General features: G+C 41.9%; 4 protein-coding genes across 4 annotated transcripts; 2 read left to right on the top strand and 2 right to left on the bottom strand.

The window, feature by feature from the left end:
* The first annotated feature begins 203 nt into the window (after positions 1-203).
* Positions 204-3091, top strand: LOC115378096 (putative protein MSS51 homolog, mitochondrial). The gene is made up of 6 exons (XM_030078237.1): positions 204-296; positions 591-740; positions 843-967; positions 1362-1925; positions 2107-2200; positions 2814-3091. Exons 2-6 carry the CDS (start codon positions 619-621, stop codon positions 3016-3018), a joined length of 1110 nt encoding a protein of 369 aa, XP_029934097.1. The 5' UTR covers positions 204-296; positions 591-618; the 3' UTR covers positions 3019-3091.
* A 1252-nt stretch (positions 3092-4343) lies between these two features.
* LOC115378205 (myeloid-associated differentiation marker-like protein 2) lies at positions 4344-5189 on the bottom strand. Its single transcript, XM_030078392.1, has one exon. The coding sequence runs from the start codon at positions 5187-5189 to the stop codon at positions 4344-4346; it is 846 nt and encodes a 281-aa protein (XP_029934252.1).
* A 2892-nt stretch (positions 5190-8081) lies between these two features.
* Positions 8082-9010, bottom strand: LOC115378204 (myeloid-associated differentiation marker-like protein 2). Its single transcript, XM_030078391.1, has one exon. It carries the CDS (start codon positions 9008-9010, stop codon positions 8105-8107), a length of 906 nt encoding a protein of 301 aa, XP_029934251.1. The 3' UTR covers positions 8082-8104.
* A 1066-nt stretch (positions 9011-10076) lies between these two features.
* cog7 (component of oligomeric golgi complex 7) lies at positions 10077-19708 on the top strand. Its single transcript, XM_030077915.1, has 17 exons — positions 10077-10587; positions 11351-11499; positions 11962-12078; positions 12789-12957; positions 13411-13493; positions 13637-13759; positions 14441-14639; positions 14729-14856; positions 15011-15165; positions 15373-15489; positions 15736-15801; positions 15992-16178; positions 16398-16538; positions 16718-16801; positions 17013-17127; positions 17823-17966; positions 18650-19708. Exons 1-17 carry the CDS (start codon positions 10422-10424, stop codon positions 18814-18816), a joined length of 2310 nt encoding a protein of 769 aa, XP_029933775.1. The 5' UTR covers positions 10077-10421; the 3' UTR covers positions 18817-19708.
* Positions 19709-21382: the final 1674 nt, after the last annotated feature.

The following is a 21382-nucleotide window of genomic DNA, read 5'->3' as shown; positions in this document are numbered from 1 at the left end:
CTGAATTGTCTCTCATCTCACCTTACATATCCCTCCAGGCTGACCTTTACCTCAACATTTGTAGACACTAACCTGGTAAGAATCTGACCCCATGTAGATATAGTTTTGTAACCATGTATCCCATTCATGCAGACCCTCTGCTCCCCTCCTCCACCCTCATTCAGCAGAGCCAATGTCCTGTTCTAAGAATAGACCATGAGAGGAGAAACTATAGGTATCAGTGGTCAACTGGAGAGCACACTGGTTGGATACTGAGTTTTTTTTTTTTTTTTTTTTTTTTTTTAAGAGCTATCTAGGTAAAAAGTTTCAGTTCCACTCAATATTGCAAATGTTTAGATAAGCACCCTGCAAGTTGTGGCCATGCATCTATTCTATTCTATTCTATTCTATTCTATTCTATTTTACTCTATTCAAAGAGGCTTTATTGGCATGGCCATAATGTATACACAGTGTTGCCAAAGCACATTGTACAAATAATATGCACATTAAATACAAATAATAATGAAGAAATAATAATGAGAATAACATATATATTCTGTCATGTTCTGTTATGCTCATAATTTCCATTTCCTCTTCCTCTCTCCCTCCAGAGCTGTTCCAGAGACTACAGGAAAGGCCATGGCCTTCCGGTCTCAGAAGGAGATGTTTGAAAAGATGGAGGAATCCTTTAAAATCTGCGCAAGCTGTGAAAACCGACCAAATCAGCTTTCAAACTCACAGACCCTCAAGCGTTGTGTCAGGTGAGAGAGAGAAAGAGCTCACCCTTCTCGAGGGCTGTTCAAGAGCCAAGACTTTCATTGTGCAGATGACAGACCTCTCACTTGTGTCCTCTCTTTGCACAGATGTCTGAATGCCTACTACTGCTGTAAAGAGTGCCAGAAGGCTGACTGGCCCAAGCACAAGAAGTTCTGCTCACAGCTGCGCCAAGTAGCTATTGACAGAGTTGTGGAGTGGCTTGTGTTCAAAGGTAAGGTGTTATGAGTGAGCTGAAAGTATTTGTCATGATACATGCACTGAGAGCTCACAAATAAATGGCAGAGTGAAACAGATATTACCATAAGGCTGAGTATAATGGCAAGAAAAACACTAATGTAAAAACGTGGTTTGGAGGAACGGAGGGTTAGAATGGTTGTATCACTGTGGTTATCAAGCGCCCCTGTTCCATTACTAATTAGACCCACACCTCAGCAGTATTCATTCATTCATTTTACAAGCTGCTTATCCTAATTGGGGTCGCAGGGTGTTGGAGCCTATCCCAGCACTCACTGGTTGCTTGGATAAGCTCCTCGGCAGTATGTTATGTCAGATCCTTCTCTCCCTAGCTGGGCTTTAATTTTCATCCTCCCCTCTCCCACCATCAGGGGATCTGCCGTTCCCCACAGACAAATGGTCAAAGCCTCAGTCAGAGGTGAAGTGCTGGGATGACTGGCTCGCAATGCAGGGAGACCTAACACCTCGCCTCGATCCCATTTTGACTGGAGCCAATATGAAAGACCTGTGGACCAATGCTGGCAGACCCCGGCCAGATGATGATGACCTGAAGCAGTCACTGTGGAGGGTTTCAAGCGAGTTCCTCTCCAGGCCCTTGACCATAGCTTGGGGAATGAGGCTTTTTGGCCTTAACCCTTATTCCAAACCTCTTACCATTCACCTGGTGGGAGCGGGCCAGAGTGAGACTCTGGGAGCCAGACTGACAGACTACGATGAGTTGAACTGCATGTTCCCTGGACACCAGGGTCTGGAGGTGGTCATGGTGGGACCAGAGGTGATGGATGGTCCCATCATGAGGCCTCCTCTTAAGGCATTTGGCCCCAGACAGAGGGTCTACATCAGTGCCTACAAGGGCCTGTACCACCAGTTCTGGGAGGATGTGGTGGAAAAAGAGGAAGCAGCCAAACCAGACCTGGTTGTTGGATTTCATCCTGGTGAGAACTTGCTTTATTTTCGTCAGTGTATTGCTCTGCAATCTGAAAGGTCATGTATGTCCATTTAGCTATGATACCAAACTGACACTACTGATTAGGAAATTACCTTTTGTTGACTTTTTAAACTATTTTGCATACAGTCAAGACCTCTGTATCTTGTTTTTTGTTTTTTTTCCATCAGGGTTTGATGCCAGTCAAGGCCTGGACCAAGGTTGGCTTCCAACACTTCTGCTCCTCAGGGATTATGAGATTCCTTCTCTTTTCACTGCTCTCAAGTAAGTCTAGCACTCAACTGCAGAGGTGTATTCCATCCAACAGGATTATAATCACATTTTTAAAACTGCAATCTTTGGAGTGGCTAATGTAAATTTAGTAATAGGTTACAGATTACAAGTTGCAATACAGATACTTTTTGGGAAGAGGACATCTGGATAATGAGTTTACAGACAATGAACATTTGGAGAATACTGCACCCCTTGAAAGTGCATAAATATTAGTATAACAATATGAGTAGTGTATTGTTCACATTAAAATATCCTAAGGGAATATGTTTACATCAGGTTATCATTCATCTGCAGTTGATTAGGTTTTTGAAGTACCTTTCCCAACCCTTCTCACATACTGCATCCACACTTAACACTGTGGCCTCCTTTAGCATCAGGTTAATATTTAACCTTCTTTGACCCATGTGATTTCACAAACCACATTATACAAATTAGCTCACTGACACACATTGCCTATTATTTGCATGATAATACATGCATTTGGAATTATGCAAACATGCCAGCTGTATGATGGACTATGGTCCCTCTTTATTCCCCTAGGCTGTTATTATCAATCAATAAGCCATGTGGGAATGTGACTGTTTGGTCCTCCTCCTCCCCACAGTGAGACAGAGATGACGTACTCCCTGCAGATCCTGTCAGAGTTGGAGATGGACATGAAGGGAAGTGGTCCCAACCCCTTTGCCTCGCTGAAACCAGAAATTGTGGGTTCGTGTCCCAACAAGCCCACTGTCTACTGCAACTCGCACTACTTCTGTTTCCAGGGTCTGCTGGAGACCGTGGAGTTTGAGGAACCGGAGGAGGACTGAAGGAGTGTGCTGCTGTAGTGATAACACACTGTCGACTGTCATCAAATTTTAGACGCTCAAGAGCAGCATTTTTTTTTTTAAATAAATTGTCAATGAGCCAGCTAGTTTTCTCACTAATTTAGTTGTTTTATATGTTAAAATTGTTTTGTGTTACTGCAAAAAGGGAATACTATCACCATTTGAGACAAATATCAGTATTTGCTAAGTTATTTGCATTCACTATCTCAACTACATGGAATTCTTCTACCAGAGACTTCAGATTTGAATTTACTCCCACAGACCTGTTACAATGTTGGTGGAGAGGTGATAAAACTTTTCACTTTTTCAAATGTTCACTGTGGTATGGCAAGTCTTTCACATTTTGCTCTCTAGTCGCCTGATACAATAGAAAGACTGCATTTGTCAAGCTCACTTTGGTTAAATCATGCAGGGGTCTGCTCTTCTTAATGTTATTGACAACACTTCATACACATGTACAATGCATTTGACACCTGTGCCATTTCTATGAGCTTGATAGGTGACATCCAACAGTAAAAAAAAAAAAAAAAAGTTATGTTTACAGCATGCAATTAAATTAATTTGCTTTAAAAAAAAAAACAAAACAAAAAAAAAAAAAACATCAACAACAACAACAACAACAACTTTTGAGTATGCAGTATGCAATTTGCTTACAGTGGACAGTATGACAGATCTTTTCTATTGAAACAAATTATGGCTGAAAAAACATCTTTTTTAATCATATATCATTTCATCATTATACATCCAATACAGTCAGGTGAAATTCTCTGAAGATTTTGGGGAGATCACCTGACAACTCAGACACATCTGCAATGCAACATCAAATGTGATTTTCCAACAATATACATCACCTTTTTTTCCAAAACAATTTGAGATTCTGACTTAGGCTGAGCTCATTTATTATTTGTTTCATTACATTGATGAGGTTTGTCTTGTTTTGGTCTCATATCATATAACCAACACTGGTATATCTACTGTCCATTGCTTTTTTTTTCAGTACAGGTGCATTATTCAAAATTGCTGAGCAATTCACACTCAAAGGACTCAAATGACAAAAAACATAAAATAAGTACATAATTTTCCACATGATTCCAAGTCCACATGGTTCTCAACATTGACCTGACACTCTGATGAAATCACATGCTTATTCCATTGTTTTAGTCTGCTGAGTCTAAACAACTCTAAATTTAGCATAGTGCACCTTTAAAATAATTAGCCTATAGAGAAAACTGGAAGCATGCAATGCATGCAAAGCAGGTTTTTATCCTATATTATTTTCTTTCAGAAAATGTTTTAAGAATGGATGTCTATCGATCCTTGAAAGATAAAGCTAAGTCCACAATGTAAAGAATGAGATTGACAATGGCCCCAACTGTAACTGTGTTCAAGTCCCTAATAACACAGTAGTGACAGTAGTAAAGACTTTTTTCATAGTGACGGCTATAACCATACACAGCCCAAAGAATAATAGCGGACAAGTACAACAGCACTGCCACAATGTTGAACACAAACTCTATCATTCCCAATCCAAATGGGATTAGACCTTGAAGAATCTTGAGCAAACGGAAAATTATGATGACCACAGTAACCAGGAGGCAGACAGCAAAGACGAAGACGCTCCAAATCATCCCGGCAGGGCGGAAGTACACTTCCACACCTAGAAAGTAACTAGATGCAGCAGTGATGATAATACAAGCTATGAAGGCTTCACTCATACGGAGGAGTCCCCGCAGGTTGGACAGATACCCACTTGGACACTTCATCTTTTGCATCACAGCGTCAATCAGAAAGATCACGGTGGCAACCAGGGAAAAGATGAGGCAGATGATGCTGGTGACACAAGTAGAGCAGACAAAAATAACGGCAAAGATGACTGAGGCAGAGGTGATCATGACAGCACACAGCATAGTCAATCCGCAGGTCAGGTCAGCCCAGCTGGTTATGAAGGTCTCCAGGAGAACATTCAAAGCCAGCGCCTCTATCACAATGAAGACCAGGGGCACGATGGTGCAGAAAACCCACACAAACTCACACCAGATGCCCCATGGGTTCACCATTCCCCCTCTGAACATGATGGTGATGAGAGCTAGAGCACTGAAAATAGCTTCCAGCAAACGCAAAATGTTCTTCAAGATCTTGAAGGGGCCACACATGATCTTGAAATCTTGAAATCACCTGATTCTTTTGTTGAAAGCCCAAGAACAAACCGGAGTCAATCTTCAGCTCTCAGATGAAATATTTATTTGGTCACATATAAAATAAGGCAGTGCTGGGCTCAGGGTGACAGAGCTGTTGCAGGATGTCTGTCAGAATGAGCCCTGATATTAGGAAATGATGCACATTTATCTTCTTGGGCTGGGCCTGCCCCGTACAGAGGTTGGACTTACACGCAACTGAGTATAATTGGCCAGTTACCCGGACATGGACAGGCCAACCACTGTCCACGCCTTGCTTCTATATTATTCTATACTACTGTTCTATGTATTATACTAGTGTGTGAATGTTGACTGAGCGTGTATCTAATGCAGCAGACCTAACTAACAAAATAGAGAAGGTACATCTGGCTCCTGTTTTATCTGTTCTCTGCTATATGGAGCCAGCTCCAAGTGGTCAAGCTGTCCTGAACTATATGATGCATTGGATAATACAAAGGACATTGAGTTCTAAGATACATTGGATAATACAAAAGACATTGAGCTATGAGGCCAATTATAACACTCCAAACAATGAATCCACAAGCAAGAGCACAGAAGCCTCTGTGGTTGCAAGATTTACTGGTTTTGTTGGTAATTCCTCAGTAACAGCTGATGCCCCAACTGCTGCTCTAATTCTCATACTCCAGTGGAACAGTCTTTTATGGACAGGTATCCTGTCAATTGGCACTCCTTTTTATTCAAATATCTGGCTGTATAAACTGTCCCTAACAGTCTGACTGTTTGATTTCCATGAATGTCTGTTAGTGTAAGGAGGCTGCTTTTGCATAACAGTGGCTTTATTGTTTCAGATATAGAAAGCATTTCTCCAGTATTTCAGTATTTCTCTGCTAGTCATGTCTACATTTATTTCATTAAATGGTGTACATTTAACTAATGCATTTATTCACTGAGCAACAATGTAAGAAAATGAAAAACAAAGTTAGCTAATAATATTTGACCAATGCACCCCGAGTTTCTAGTCAATATGATGCAATATATGCTGAATTTCTACCTCTTAGTCATGACCTGCAGTAACAAAACAGGAATACAGATTGCATCTAGTACCAAAAAAAATGAGGTCACACTTGATGAAAATAATCTTTAACAGAAGATGACTTCATTGAAACAAAAACATTTCATTGGTGTCTGTGGATGATGGTTGCATTCATATTGGGATGTTGGGTGGAATCCTCTAGTTAACATAATGCAAGTTCTTTAATTTAACATTCATTACCATTTGTATAAATATTTCATATTAATCAGACACAGTAACAAATGAGAAATATGAAAATACACACTAGAAAATCACATAAATATGTGCATATGTGGTGCATGGGATAATATTGCTTATTTTTTCTGTGTAGTTTCTACTGCAAGTACTCTGTTCTTAACGCTACAGACCATCTCCTTAGTCATTTTATTCAGGTCATTTTTGAAATCTAAAGGCACACACAACTGTGGGTATTTAGGCTGTGGGCTTGTGTTGTGTTCCTAAGTTGGCAGTTAACCTGAAAGTAATCAGAAAGCTACTAAAAAGCAGCCAGCTCATGTCCTGTTTCCTTTTATTATTTCAGTCACCATTTAAATCATATTCAAATTCACAGTTCCAGCAGATGATCAGATTGTTTTCCTCCTTCATGGCAATAAAACAGTATATGCTATATTCACTCCACAGTTGAAAAGTTTGACAGGGACAACACAACCAATTTGATGTTATTTGTTATCTGAATACACCGAATAAAAAATCAAGCAATGGAGAGAAAAAGCTGCCAAGCCGGGAAATACCCGGAACTATCTTTGCACCCATCTTTCCTGCAGCATTAACTGTTCACAACTCATCAGGCAGTTTCACAGACTCACAGTGACCAAGGTTACAGTGCACATCCTTGTTAATCACAGGTACAAAAACACAGAGGAAATCATTTTTAGCCTCTGACACAAAGAGTACCCTCCATCCTATATTACCATAATTCACAGTGAATTTAGCAGCGGTGGGCTTACTTACTCTGGAAGATCATTTGGAGCAAGCATACAGACTTTATCCTCATTTTACTGCTCTGCATTTCAAAGTGCCCTGCTGGGCTCTCAGAGCATGCTGTAAGATTGCTGATGAGCCACTGGAACAAACTTTCCAAAGAGAGTACAAGAAAAGCATGTTGAGATTGACAAGTAACATCTCTGGTGACACCTCCCATGTCGTACAAGCGTATGCCATCTGGTCGGTACATAGTCCCATAATGTAGACTCAACAGATTTAAACACTCAATTATTCCAGAGTCAATCAGAGTGCTGAATGGGCACTTGGGTAATAGATTGTGACTTGTGATGGGTGAATGTGGTCAGTGGTCCTGGTGTGCAAGGTGTCAGGACATTGTGTTGGTGTTTTGCACATGTAGATACATATAGATGTTTATGAAGTGTGTAAAGTGTCCCATTGTCGGGTATGTGTGTATACAACTATAGGAATGCACTGCAAGATTTTAAGCATTATTATATCGTATACTGGACAAAGGCACCGTGTAGGTGGAGAAACGGTCTGTCACTGCATTGTACGCTATTATCATTACCCTGTCACATAAACCATGCAAAACTGTGGTGCAACAGTTCAAGACTGGTAAATCAGCTGTTCATATACTGGCAAAGGTGAGCCCTAACAATGGCCAAGCTACAAGCACTGCTAATTTTATAGCATTCACCTGACACTGGAATATTCATGCAAATTTTTGACCTGAGGGCATACAGACTCAGATAAAAAAAAAATTTTTTAAAAAGATAAAAAAAAAAAAAAAAAAACAATGAAAAACATTAAAAAACAATAAAAGTATCAAAGCTTAAAGAGGGTATTTTAAAGATTAGGAAGCTACCAGACATTTTTAGGTGCGTTTAAAGTCACAGATTCCACACAAGGTAAAAACAAGGTCTATTATGAACAGAATGAGGTTCACATAGGTCATGAATGCAACTATGAACTCAATGGCCCAGATACAGTAGCTACCTGGACACTCACTGGGACGAGGATTGTTCCTGAAGGTAAAAATGGGCCACATGATAGCAGCAAATACATACAGCACAATGGAGATGACCAGAAATATGAAAACAAACCTGTCCAAATTAAAGGGCAAACAACTCTTCAGTTTCTTGAGAATGTTGGTGGCTATGATTAGAGGAATAATGGGAAAAGGAATGATATATGCTATCACACACATAATCAGAGCAGGCTTCCCATGGTAACCAGACAGCGATATGAAAATAATACAGCTCACAAAGGCTTCCAAAACCTTCCAGAATCCAGGAAGAGCGGCCAGGTAGCTGCCCTTTTTCTTGTCCAAGAGTTTGTCCTTCAGCACCTCGATGATGTAGACCACGGCACTCAAGAAAGCAAACGCGCTGACCACCCAGGCGTAGATGCACTTTTTGCAGGCATAGAAGTTGGCGTAGATGATGGCAACAGACAGGGTCATAAGGCTTGAAGACATGGCCACGCCTGTGGTGAAGTCGGGCCAGTCCATACAAAACAAATTGAGTGGGATGTCAAGCTTGAACATCTCAATCAAGGTAATGATCAAGGTCATGATGGGGCAGAAAGCCCAGGTGAACATGGCATAGTTCCAGTAGGTATGGCTGCTGGAACCCCTAAAAGCAGCCAGGACAAAGGTGATGACACACAGAATGATCTCGGTCATGTGCAGCCCTCCTCGTCCCGTCAACAGAGTCGCAGGGGAAAACACTGCCTTAGACAGTGCATCCTTAATGCCATTGATTATGTCTTGACATCCCATCTTGCAGGTTAAGCTGAAGTGGCCTCTCCTTTGGTATATCGTCCTCTGTGGCTGCTAGTTGCTGGTAGATGTGTTTCATCGAGATTTAAATACTCTTCTACTATCGTGCTAAACTTATCTTTAGCCCCGTATTTCCTGCGCATTATATTTGAATGACATTCAGAAACTGGGCTGTGAGTAGTTATCCGTGTCCACTGCCAGAGATAAAATATTCGAAACCCTTTATTATTAAGACTCTGTAAAGGCACAACATTAAAATGGATCATCTGGTTGAAGCCACCTAACAAGATAATCAAATCCAAAAAATAAAGAGCATGGTTGGCATGTAATGATGGGGACGACTACACTTTTTCATGTTAAGGCAGATAAGACAACAGAAAACAGTGTGGATGATCAGGATGATGGCCAGAACCAGCAGCATCTGGACGTATTGATTAACAGGTTCCAATACTGTAATACCACATAGAAACAATAATAACTTAAAATAGTATGAATAACACACATTGCTGGGCTTTTACAGTTTCTAGAGATAGGGGTCATAGAGAACAATATCTATTAGGCATAGAGGGCAGGACAAGGAGGGGTGAAGAGCTGGATCAGGCCTGCTGAGGACCTTCGACTTGAGGTCATCTTTAAAAAATCTCATATTTCTAGTGTTTGATTTTTTTTTTTTTTTTTTTTTCTAATGTCATCTGCAATGAGAAAGCCTGAGGACCAGCACCACCAAAAATGCACCACACACAATAGGGGATGAATCATGAGTGTTTTTTTTTTTTTTTTAATACGGAGCTGGTATGTACGCTAATTGGACACCAGAGGGAGGCAAAGTGCACATCTGTAAAGCGCATTTGCGTTTCTGCACGGACGCTCTCGTGTGTGACGCAATGACTCTCTCTTCACATTAGACACTTCATACCTCCCCCTCTTTTCGTTGCTACACGACAAGCATGATTCACCTTTCTTCTTTTATTATTAAATTTATAAATGGCACAATAAGTCTAATTCTGTTATCGTATCATTTGAAAAAGTAGGTAATTTTGTCGTCTTGCTGCTTGTTTCCGGGGAAGGTAAATAGAGAGCACAAGTAGGAAGTTGTTGTCAACAGTCACTGGATCATCCGTAAACTCCAAACCTGGGCGAAATTTGTGTGAACCAGCCTCTCACCTTGAATGCCGTCGGCGTTTCGACTTAACTCTGGAGGAAGCCGTTGCCTTGTTAGAAATATATTTGGTTGTCATGATCATTTCATTCTCCTGGGCCATTTATTTTATATTTGTCTCGAAGCCTCTGCTGGGGAAAAACTAGGTGTCCTGTTTGGCTAGCGATGGCCCGCTGACATGGACTAGTGCACCAGAGGAGTGTGTGAGTGGAGTGTGTGAGTGGTCGTGAGCCGCGGGGACAGGACGGCCTGATGGATTTCTCCAAGTTCCTGGACGACGACTTCGACGTGAAGGAGTGGGTGAACGGCGCCTTCAAGGTGGCGCAGAAGGATGCGCCGGGCAAGGCGGACACACACGCAGCCACGCTCGTCATGAAGCTGCAGCTCTTCATCCAGGAAGTCAACAATGCCATTGAGGGTTAGTGGCTGTTAAACGGCGTGAAAGCTAATCTTGTGCACACTAAACACAACATAATACCGGTGTAGCTGCAGTGTCCTTGAACTAACACCAAAACACCAATTTGTTGTGCATTTTTCTCTTGGGCCTCTCTCCTATATCAAAATGCGTCATGTTACTGTTTGCCTTTAACTTGTGAATGCGTCCTCTGCTGCATCGTGTTAGTGTTAATGTAATTTCTCCTCTGCTTTGCCTGTGTTGTCGACGTTGCATGCAGGCAGGTTATCCAACACCTCTCACTACGCCATCAGAAAAGATGCGCTGCGCCATGTTATCCGTGCTGCAGCTGCAGAAGCTGTCAAACCTGATTTCTTAACTGCAGTCAGTGCAGTTGTCTACTCCCGAAAAGTAAATTGGTGCTTAACGTCACCTCGGAGGGAATTTACTACAGCGTTTATGCCATAAAGTGCAGACACACATTATCTCGCCTTAGTGTGCATGCTTGAAGATATTTTATAAAGCATTAGGTGCCAGTTTTTGTCAAGGTATGCAACTGACTTACCAAGCAGCTCAAGAACAATTCAAGCAGTGCAAATCACCTTTAAAAATAGACTTTTAATTAAATCATTGCTGGGATCCATACTAGAAAGAATGGCACATATCAGGGCTCTGACAGCTTGCTGAAGGTGTCCCCACAGCTATGCAGTAATGTGATGAAAGTGATGAGCTGCGACATGATGCCTTTCCATGACCGCAAGGCTGCTGAATGTGTGTGTCTCTGCAGAGAGCAGTAACCAGGCCCTCCAGAACATGCCCAGGGTGCTGCGGGATGTGGAGGCTCTGAAACAGGAGGCGTCCTTCCTGAAGGAGCAAATGGTTCTAGTCAAAGAGGACATCAGGAAGTTTGAACAGGACACCGTGCAGTCAATGCAGGTTGGGGCGCATATGCATATTCTGCAGTATGTTCAGGACTGAGGAATAACACAGATTATTGCAGTGCAGATTGTCACCTGGTGCTTTAATGCCGACTGATACACAATGACTGCAACAGTAGAATTAATTTTAATTCCTACATATTAAGGACTGCATGAGTAAAACCCACAGCCCTAACAATATTCATGCTACAAGAAAATGATTATTATAGTATTATTGCTGTCATTATATGTTATTAATTCTATTTTCATAATGTATTACTGTGTCATTGCTATGAACCCTTTTGTGAATCTCAAAGTTTTGAATGAATGAACAAATTGCACAAGAGAGAAATGCTAGGAAAAGAAATGCGGTAAGGAGAAAGCTATAAGGGAAAATCTTTTATGTCATTAATGAAAACTGCATGGCCTCTGAGTTGTTGGGCATCATTTGTATTCTGTGTGTGTGCACCCTGCTGGCCAGGTCCTGGTGGAGATCGATCAGGTGAAGAGCCGCATGCAGCTGGCTGCTGAAGCTCTGCAAGAGGCCGACAAATGGAGCACACTGAGTGCAGACATCGAAGAGACATTCAAAACACAGGTACAATATGAAACATGATGATGCACGGTTTTGATGTCATGTGCTTGTAAAGGTTGCTGCTTGGTGATCATCTCTTTTTTTGCTAAGCTCTCATAAATGGATTGAATGTTGAAATCTGTTGTAAAGCACCCAATAAAACACACATTTGTGAAAATACAAGGATGAATCCAAGGATCGGTTCACCCCAGAACAAAAATTTGAACATAATGTACTCTCTCACCCACATCAGTTCCTGGCAACTTAGCTCATTTAGTTCTGTGTCAGCCTTTTTCAAACTAGTTAAAGTGAACATCATTTTATTTATAGTTTGATAAAAGGCATATTGTAGCAAAAGTGATATTCTCTAATGTTTTGCGCTATTGTCTGTCATGATGTTAATCATGTCAGCTTTGCATATTTGACTGTTTCTGTTACACTTAAATGGTTAAATGCAGTGTAATTAACTGATCACAATAAACTGGCTCTGTCAGCACTCATAATTACTCTTATTCATAGGTATTGAAAAGCATGTTGCATTGCATTTAAATATATTTGGTTACAACGCTTCACAGATAACATGATGGACAGCAGGTGTTCATAATTAACTGGTAATTAAAAGTCAACTGAACACACAGTAACAAGTGCTTGTAACAATGTGCCATATTGGTAGAAAATACATGCTTCATTGGGATAATACTATAAACTCTGGATGTGCCTCCTCCTTCCCTTAGGACTTTGCAGTGATCTCCTCCAAGCTGACCAGCATGCAGAACAGCCTGGCCATGCTGGTGGACACACCTGACTACTCTGAGAAGTGCGTCCACCTGGAGGCCCTGAAAAATAGGCTGGAAGCCCTGGCCAGCCCTCAGATAGTAGCAACCTTCAATTCCATGTCTATAGGTAAGCACCTCAGGAAAAAAAAAAAAAAAGTTTACTCAAATCTCATTTATTCCGACATCCTTTTCTTTATGTGCTGTAGTTCAAGGAAAACTATACCATGTGATTATTTGCAAAACAATCCTAAACATAAGCTGTGTAAGCCATTTCTGTAAGTGCAAGTGGTGAGAAGTGAAGATCACAAAACAAAATCTGGCAAACAGTATGTTCACCCTGCTGGAATCTGTTTCCATGTTGGTGGCATCTCAGAAACATGTTGTAACCAGATAAATGAGTGTTAGCTTACAGTGCTTGTTCACTCCAAGATTGTGAGCCCATTTAGCTGCAGGAAGCCTTGACTGCCCCCTGTAAACTTCGAAGTGATTCATAGTTGTTGTGATGAGCAGTGCCCCCTCTAGTGATGAATACAGCACATAGCAACTTGAAGTTTTCATAGTTTGTTTACCTTTTTTGCAGACCAAGCCAAGCTATTTGTCAAAGTCTTCACAGAGATCGACAGAATGCCACAGCTCCTTGCCTACTACTATAAGTGTCATAAGGTAGGTGGGAAATGCCCGTCTCAGTCTTATCCGTCAATAAATTGGTCAACATAGGATCATATTCTAGTGATATTTTTCATTTGTTTGAAGTGGTGGTTCTTGTGCTCTCTTGTGCACCTGTGTGACTATGTGGGTGTCTGCAGGGCCAGCTGGTGAGCATGTGGCAGGATCTCTCTCAGAGCGAGCTCAGTCTGAACCAGCAGCTGTCTGAGTTCTACGACACCTTGCTCTCTACGTGGCACACACAGCTCCAGTGGAGCAGCCAGGTACATTACACACTGCCAAAACAGACACAGGTCCACACCGTGCCCCCTCAGTTTCAAAGAGAAGTTCCAGCAATGCATCTCTGTTAGTGAAACAGATGGATAAAAAAAACATGTAATGTCTGAAAAAGAATAGTATAACTTTTAGATGAGTTATTTGGTGTAGTGCTCAGTCTGTCTATAACCCTCAGCCTCAGTGATTCTGGCATTTTAAACCAGATTTTCATAAACACATTTGATACTGTGCTGTTGCACTGATTTTCAGCATATTGTGTTTCCAAACATCATCACATATTACAGTATTTTGTGTTGCTTCCCGATTTACACACCACCCTACGCTAAATAAATGGATAGACAAACCAAAACAAAAAAAAGACATAAACCAGATTCGAGACCAGTCACACTCTGAAAACAGACGTACAGACTACACTGACTTTGGCAGCATGGTTTTAAATTTGGATCTTAATGTACTATCTTTAAAATGTTTCAACTGCTGTACTTCTTTTTAAGTCTTATTTATTTATGTAATCCTTTTTGTAATTATTACTGAGAATCTTCATCTTGTGCCTAACAGCAAACTTGACCACTCTAAAATCTCTGTAAAGTACTTTCCATTAGTACATGATTGTTTCTCTCTATAATCCTTGAGCCCTCACTGAGGCCATGTTTGTTAATGAATACCAGGTTTTCAAGAACCCTTATGAGGTGGTGACAGTGTTGCTGATCCAGACTCTGGGGGCCATGGTGCCATCCATCCCTGTGTGCCTGGGCACCCACATAGAGCGAGCGGCCCAGGATCAGCGCCTCGACACCCTGCTGGAGCTCCACCACACCACGTCGGCCTTCGGACACAGCCTGGAGGCTGCCATGTTGCCCCACCTGGGTCTGTGCAATGCCTGGACACTGACACTGTCCACACTGCAGATGGGGTGAATCCCACAACCTTATGTTGCTTCTGTGTTTCCTTCACAGGCGAGAACAACCTGCTGAAGGTGAACGAGCTGGTCAGTGCACTGTACGACCCCTATAAGTCCTACCAGCTGCAGTATGGAGACCTGGAGGAAGCTCATCTCCTCATCCAGATCAGTGCTGTACCTCTGGTTAGTCAGCTACTACACACATACACACAAGCTAATAGGTTCTCAGTAAAAATCTTGTGTCAGGTATCTGATTTTCCTCCTGTCTTAGCTTCCCTTGTTTTGCTCCTCCCTCTATCTCACACTCTCCATTTTTATCCTCCCTCCCTCTTTGCAGGAGCACGGGGAAGTGATTGATTGTGTGGAGGAGCTGAGCCACTCTGTTGGCAAGCTGTTTGGCCTGGCCAATGCTGCTGTGGACCGCTGTGTCAAACTGACTGATGGACTGGCTGTGTGTGGCCTTCTCAAAGCCCTCAAAGCCCTTTTCACCAAGTAAAAATAATTCATTTTTACTCAGTTATAAGATACATGGAATGCTGTTGGTGGTCATATATTATGCTCTATGCTCTTTTCACATTTGAAAATTCAGACTAAATAGTTCCCTCATTTTCAGTATACTTGCACAGTGTGGCAGTGTGTAGAGGCTTGCGTTTTTGTTTTTAACTCTATTGATGTAGCGTGACTTTGTGCTTCTTCCAGGTATGTGTCCGACTTCTCCACAACATTGCAGTCAATCAGGAAGAAATGTAAACTGGAGGACACACCCAGTTCATCTGTTTTCCAAGAGGACTGGACAGCCTTTCAGAACTCTGTCAGGTGAATGTCTCGTATTTTTGAGATAAGATGATGAGAATAACAGGTTTTATTGTCTCAGTGTCCCAATCTGTTATCAGGACATGCATTTAAAAATAATAGTAATTTAATCACCTCACCCTTACATGTAAGGATCCATTGCACATAGTGTTTTTATATTCAAAATTTCACCACTGAATTGCCCATTAAGATGAGCATTACAGTATGATGTTCCTCATGCTTTAACTTTTTTAATGTTTTGGTTCACAGGATCATTGCCACTTGTGGAGAGTTACTTAGACAGTGTGGAGCCTTTCAGCAGCAGCTGTCAAATAAGTAAGAAAAAGTTGCCTTGTAGTTGAGATTATAGTTGAGACTTGCTGGATGTGTTTAATCTTCCAGTTATCTGTCTTTATTTCAAACCTGTTCAGCTCTCAGGCTGCAAGCAGTTATATTTTCGTGAAGTCACATTGTCAAATTAAAACAAATTGCATGCATTTGCTGTGCTTCATCATCCCTCCCATAGGATCCTGGCCACAGCAGGTAAGTACCTGTCAGAGTCTTACAGCCCACGCAGCCTGGCAGGTATCCAGGAGGCCACTTCCTCAGAGAGGAAGAGCACCACCAAGAATCCCTGGCAGGAGTACAACTACCTTCAGAGGGGCAACATGGCTGAATACAACAGCCTGATGGAGGTGCTCTATTCCCTAAAGGTACGCAGCAGGGATCAGTGTCAGTGGACGGTCACCTCTGTTCCTTTGTTTGCAGGCACATGTCTAATTCTGCACAGAAGAAATCCTGAGAGGTTCCTTAATATAATTCTATCTTATAACACAAGGCACAGGTTAATTGCTGTAGCATCTTATCAAGTGGCTCAGTTTTATTGTGATTCCCCAGCTGCTTTTATTCAGAAATTCCCTGTTGTTTTATAGGAGAAGGGCACTGGTAACTCCAGCCTGTTAGCTGAGCCCAAGGCGGCTCTGACCAGACTCAACCAGCAGGCCAACCAGCTGGCTTTCGACTCCGTCTTCTTGCAGATCAAACACCAGCTCTGCCTCGTCTCCAAGATGGAGGTGAGCAAGTATCAAGTTTCTAGGTTATTTGATTTTAAATAGTTGACGTGATTTGAGTGCATTGCAGAGAGCTTTCAATGTGTGTGGTGTGTCCGTGTGTGCACGTGCGCGCATGGAAGTGAGCGGCTAATTTAATCCCACCTCATACTGTTTCGACCGTGCCCCTTGTTTGTCTCCAGAGTCGAGAGGCCGCTGGTTTTGGAGAGAGCTACACAGAGGACTTGCCTACCTTTAGCTTGTCACCACAAGAATACATTACAAATGTAAGGCACAATTGGCTTAAATATACTATAGATAATAACATTAAATAAAAATCACCATGTATGCGATTAAAACATGCTGGAAGTTGTCCCATAAGATGAAATCAAACTAATGTTCTTATCATGCCTGTTCACAAACAATGTTACGATGAATATGATAGCTCTCAGACACCGGACATATCAAACTACATGACTATCTGTCTTTCCTTCTCAGATAGGGCAGTACATTATGTCTCTGCCACTCCACTTAGAGCCGTTTGTGACACAGGAGGACCCGGCACTAGAGCTGGCCCTGCACGCTGGAAAGCTGCCCTTCCCTCCTGAGCAAGGTGACCAGCTGTCAGCCCCGACTCTTCACTCCACTCAGCCTGTCTCTCTCTGTTATAGATTTTACATGTTTCCCTTTTCTTGTCTTTGCTAGTTTTCCCACTAATTTCCTTGTAATTCCCATGTACTTACAGTTTTAAACCCTTATTCTTCTTCACTTTATCATTTTCTCTTTTCACATGTTTTTACTTGTACTGTGGTACAGTTACCAAGTGCTGTGGTCTCCAAAAGACAAAATCAGGTTGTGTTAAAGACTTGACATCTATTTCTGGGCCCTATGAAACTCATGTTTACTAATGGCTCAGTTTCTAACATTAACTAGCAAGTAGCAAGCCAAGTAACCTAACATTTCTGTATTTTTTAAGAAAGAGATTCAGGCAGCTGATTAATCAGGAAGTAAGAGAGCTGAGATCAAATTCAAATATATCATTAATTAGGTTGAATGTCATCTCCACAAATGTGCCTGGGAGCTGTACAGAATGTGCACTTGGCTTTACTCTCTTTCCTCCTTGAAAATGAATCAAAACTTTTGTTCCCCCTCTCTGTCCTCCTGTTTTCCCCACACACCACTTGCGTCAACCTTCCTCCCCTCCAAAAATATCTCTGCCTCTGTCTGCCCTCACACCACTGACTCTTATTCCCTGTACACTGTGTCAGCTGTCTTATGTTTGACATCACTGCTCTCCTGCGTTCTTAGGTGACGACCTTCCCGAGCTAGACAACACGGCCGACTACTGGCTGGGTTCCATTGCCCGAGCAACCATGCAGACCTACAGCGATGCCATCCTGCTCATCCCCCAGCTCAGCCCCCACTCCACCAAACAGCTGGCTACAGACATTGGTAACTGGGCTGCTGTCTCTTTCTGCAGACAAACACATTGCATTAATAACAAATTGTGGTTAACTGTTTGTACCACAGGTTGGAAGAGCTGCTACTCCAGCATCTTCATTTAGGAAAATACATTGTACAGGGCTAAGAATGAACCAAACTGCTATAATTTAGTGGAATTTCACTGTTGCAGCATTGACATTGGAAATGGTTTAAATGCTACTTTGGAAACAGGGAGAAAAATATCCACACACTGGATTACAGCTCCAAAAACTTTGACTAACTTCACAATGTTTCAAACCCACAGGGTCTTCATCAGGCCTCCTTCTCCTTTTATGTATCTCTATCCTGTGCCTGACCCCAAAAATGGGTTTAGATGTGCACACATTTACTTTCTTCTGTGCTTAAATGCTATTTTGACAGGTTATGTGATACATTTGCTACATCTTCAAAACATCAGATAAAAAGTTAACTTACATGTGTGACAGAAAACATCTGAAAAAATATGCCTACCATCTGAGCTATAGTAGCACCTAGTTGGGTATATTACACTGATTGTTGCAGTTACAATTAGGCTGTTACTGATCGTACCTGGGAAAGATTGAATTAATTGATGACTCAGTTTATTTAATTTGTCTGAAGTTAGTTAAAGGTCGTAACTCCTGTTTTGTTTTTGTATAACTTCTCCCCTGCAGACTATTTGAGCAACGTGATGGATGCCCTGGGCCTGCAGCCCTCCCGCACCCTGCAGCAGATCGTCACCCTGCTGAGGGCCAAGCCAGATGAATACCGACAGACAGCCAAGCTGCTGCCCCGCCGGCTGGCCTCCACCATTGCTGCCCTCCGTGGCATTGACTACTGACAGAGAGGAAGAGGGAGCAGAATCTGTAGGTACAGGAAAAGGTCTGGTGACCCTCGGGCATCTTTGATGGATTTTTGGGAGTTTGCAGTCAAATGAAGAACAGTCGCATTTCTCTTTTACTTTGTTTACATGTTACAGTACCTTAAGTCTCAAATTTCAGAGAGACCATTCCCACACAAAGCTGACGTGGTGGTAACATAAGGACTATCTCGTCCAAAGAGTTATGTATTTGGGGGTCCATGCCATAAAAACAATCAAAGAGGTTCAAACTGTCACACACTTGTTAGTGCAGAACTAAGTGCAACTCCTAACAATGGCTCACTTTTAAAAATGTCAAGCCAAGTTGTTGGGTCATTGTAGGAAGTATCAAAGGGATGTGTGAGCATATTTAAAATGTATATATGATCCATATCTCTACTATATTGATTATATTAACAAGGTTAAACTATAACATTAAATGGATTTAATAATTTACCCTCCTATGGTAATATTTCCAAATGGAGCCATATTTGTTTCTCAACTCTGCACACTCAGTAACAAAGTTCAAAACTAAAGGGATGAAGGTAATGTTTTCTCTCTCTCTCTCTCTCTCTCTCTCTCTCTCTCTCTTTCTCTCTCTCTTTCTCGCTCGCTCGCTCTCTCTCTCTCTCTCTCTCTCTTGCTCTCTTTTTCTCTGAACCGGGCAATTAACAAAAAAGACAGATTATCTTGCCTCCAGTTTGAAATTTTGTACTAGAATGAAAATCTGTAAATCAAATATACACATCAGCACTACAGTGTACTGTGCAAATGTTTTATTTTCTATTGTTTATTTGCTAGATGTGATTAGGGTTTTAATGATTTTGTAATGTAATCAATCTAATTTAATAAATGCTGGTCCTTTGTGCTCAAATACTGTTCATAATTTAAAATTGATGTGTGTGTGTGTGTGTGTGTGTTTGAGTATATTTGCCTTATTTTACTTGCTTTTTTATTCTCTATTCAAATGAGCTCTGATGTTGAAGTCTCATTCGAAGAAGCAGAGAGGACTTTTAGAGCGTCCTTCCTTGATAAATGGTTTATTGAGCTTTGACTTTTCATAATGTCTTTGAATGACTCTCCAGGAGGAGAGGGAAGCCGCACACCGTTAACTCTGATGCAAAAGTATCCATAAATATGTTTTTGTATGTGCCAAAACATTGACAGTATGAAAAATCAAAGCTTAAAAAAACACATATGAAGGGAGGATGCTCTAAAAACCCTTTGTAATGTGGATGCATTTGCAACCCTCAAGTCATGAGAATTGGCCTGCCCGTCACTATTAGCTGACTGGGGAGTACGTGCAAAATAAGAGACTTTAATATCCAGGTTATAAAAGATTTTATTTTCTCTTAGATTCAGATTACAGTCATTGCCAGACCCGCCATCCAGCAGAGGTGCATAGGAACCTATATGGCAAAGTACTTGAATCATATAGCCTAATTGTCATCGCTACTTTGAAAATATATTTTATATTGACTGAATTTATGGGATCAAGCAGAGTAATTGCTGATGATTGACAAGATATTTGGTAAATCCCTTATGGCAAAAATCACTATAATATTCCTGTAGGGACTTTATGGTGGTGTTATGGTATTGTAATACTGACAATGGGACTTTTAGTTCGTAATATTTGTACTGCACCTTTCTAAAATGCATCACAGGATTCATCTTTTTCATGAGGGATAAATTTATGGAGATAATTGCTCTCCATTGTCAGAAATGGAGGGAAAAAAACCCACCAAATTTAACCTCACTTATGCTGAGGCATGACGGGTGCCCATACCTTGCCATGGCTACCCAATCGGCGCCCATCACGATGCGCGCTGGGCAGAAACGGGGCCGGAACATCATCCAGCATCACATGCCGCTACCTGCTCTCCTCCAACATGGACCAGTGTTTGGCCCTGACGTCAGCCGTCACCGCCCTGCCTGCAGTATCGGTGACTACAGATGATGATGGAGACGGGGAGAAGCGGCCTTGCCTTGGATCAAAACCGGAGGGGAAAATAAGCCGTAAAGGGACTGGGACAAGTGTTTCAAACTTGCGGATGAAGACACGGAAACCTTTCACGGCTCGTGGGGAAGAGATGCTTTTGAGGCTGGTGGACGGGAGCGGCGGGCTGCGCTGCTCTGGGCAGAGGGGCTCTCAGTTTGGAGGAGCTTCGGCGAGCGCGTCCACTGTGGAGGCGATTTAGGGAGGACACCCACTGGCTAAATATCACCATCCCATTAGTTTTGAACAACAGCGCGGATAAACAGCGACCTGAGGTGAAGGAATATAGGCTTATTATCAGGGTGGAGCTGCGGTTTCTTGAATAAATCATGAGGAATTCCGCACGCGACTTTGATTCCAATTAAAAAAAAAAAAAAAAGGTTGATTTGATTGCTGGTATTTAAGAGACGCTGTGCACTGGTGCTCGATTAACGCGCATCATTTTGTGTCTCCAAATATGACACCTCCATGATGTTGTGCCAGCGGACCGGCTGCTAGAGATGATGGCTCCTAGCTGGTGCGGGACTACCCCAGGCATTCATTTAAAGCGCC

Source organism: Myripristis murdjan, chromosome 19 (genome assembly GCF_902150065.1).
Source record: "Myripristis murdjan chromosome 19, fMyrMur1.1, whole genome shotgun sequence".
NCBI lineage: Eukaryota > Metazoa > Chordata > Actinopteri > Holocentriformes > Holocentridae > Myripristis > Myripristis murdjan.
This window is presented reverse-complemented; position numbering and strand designations above follow the sequence as displayed.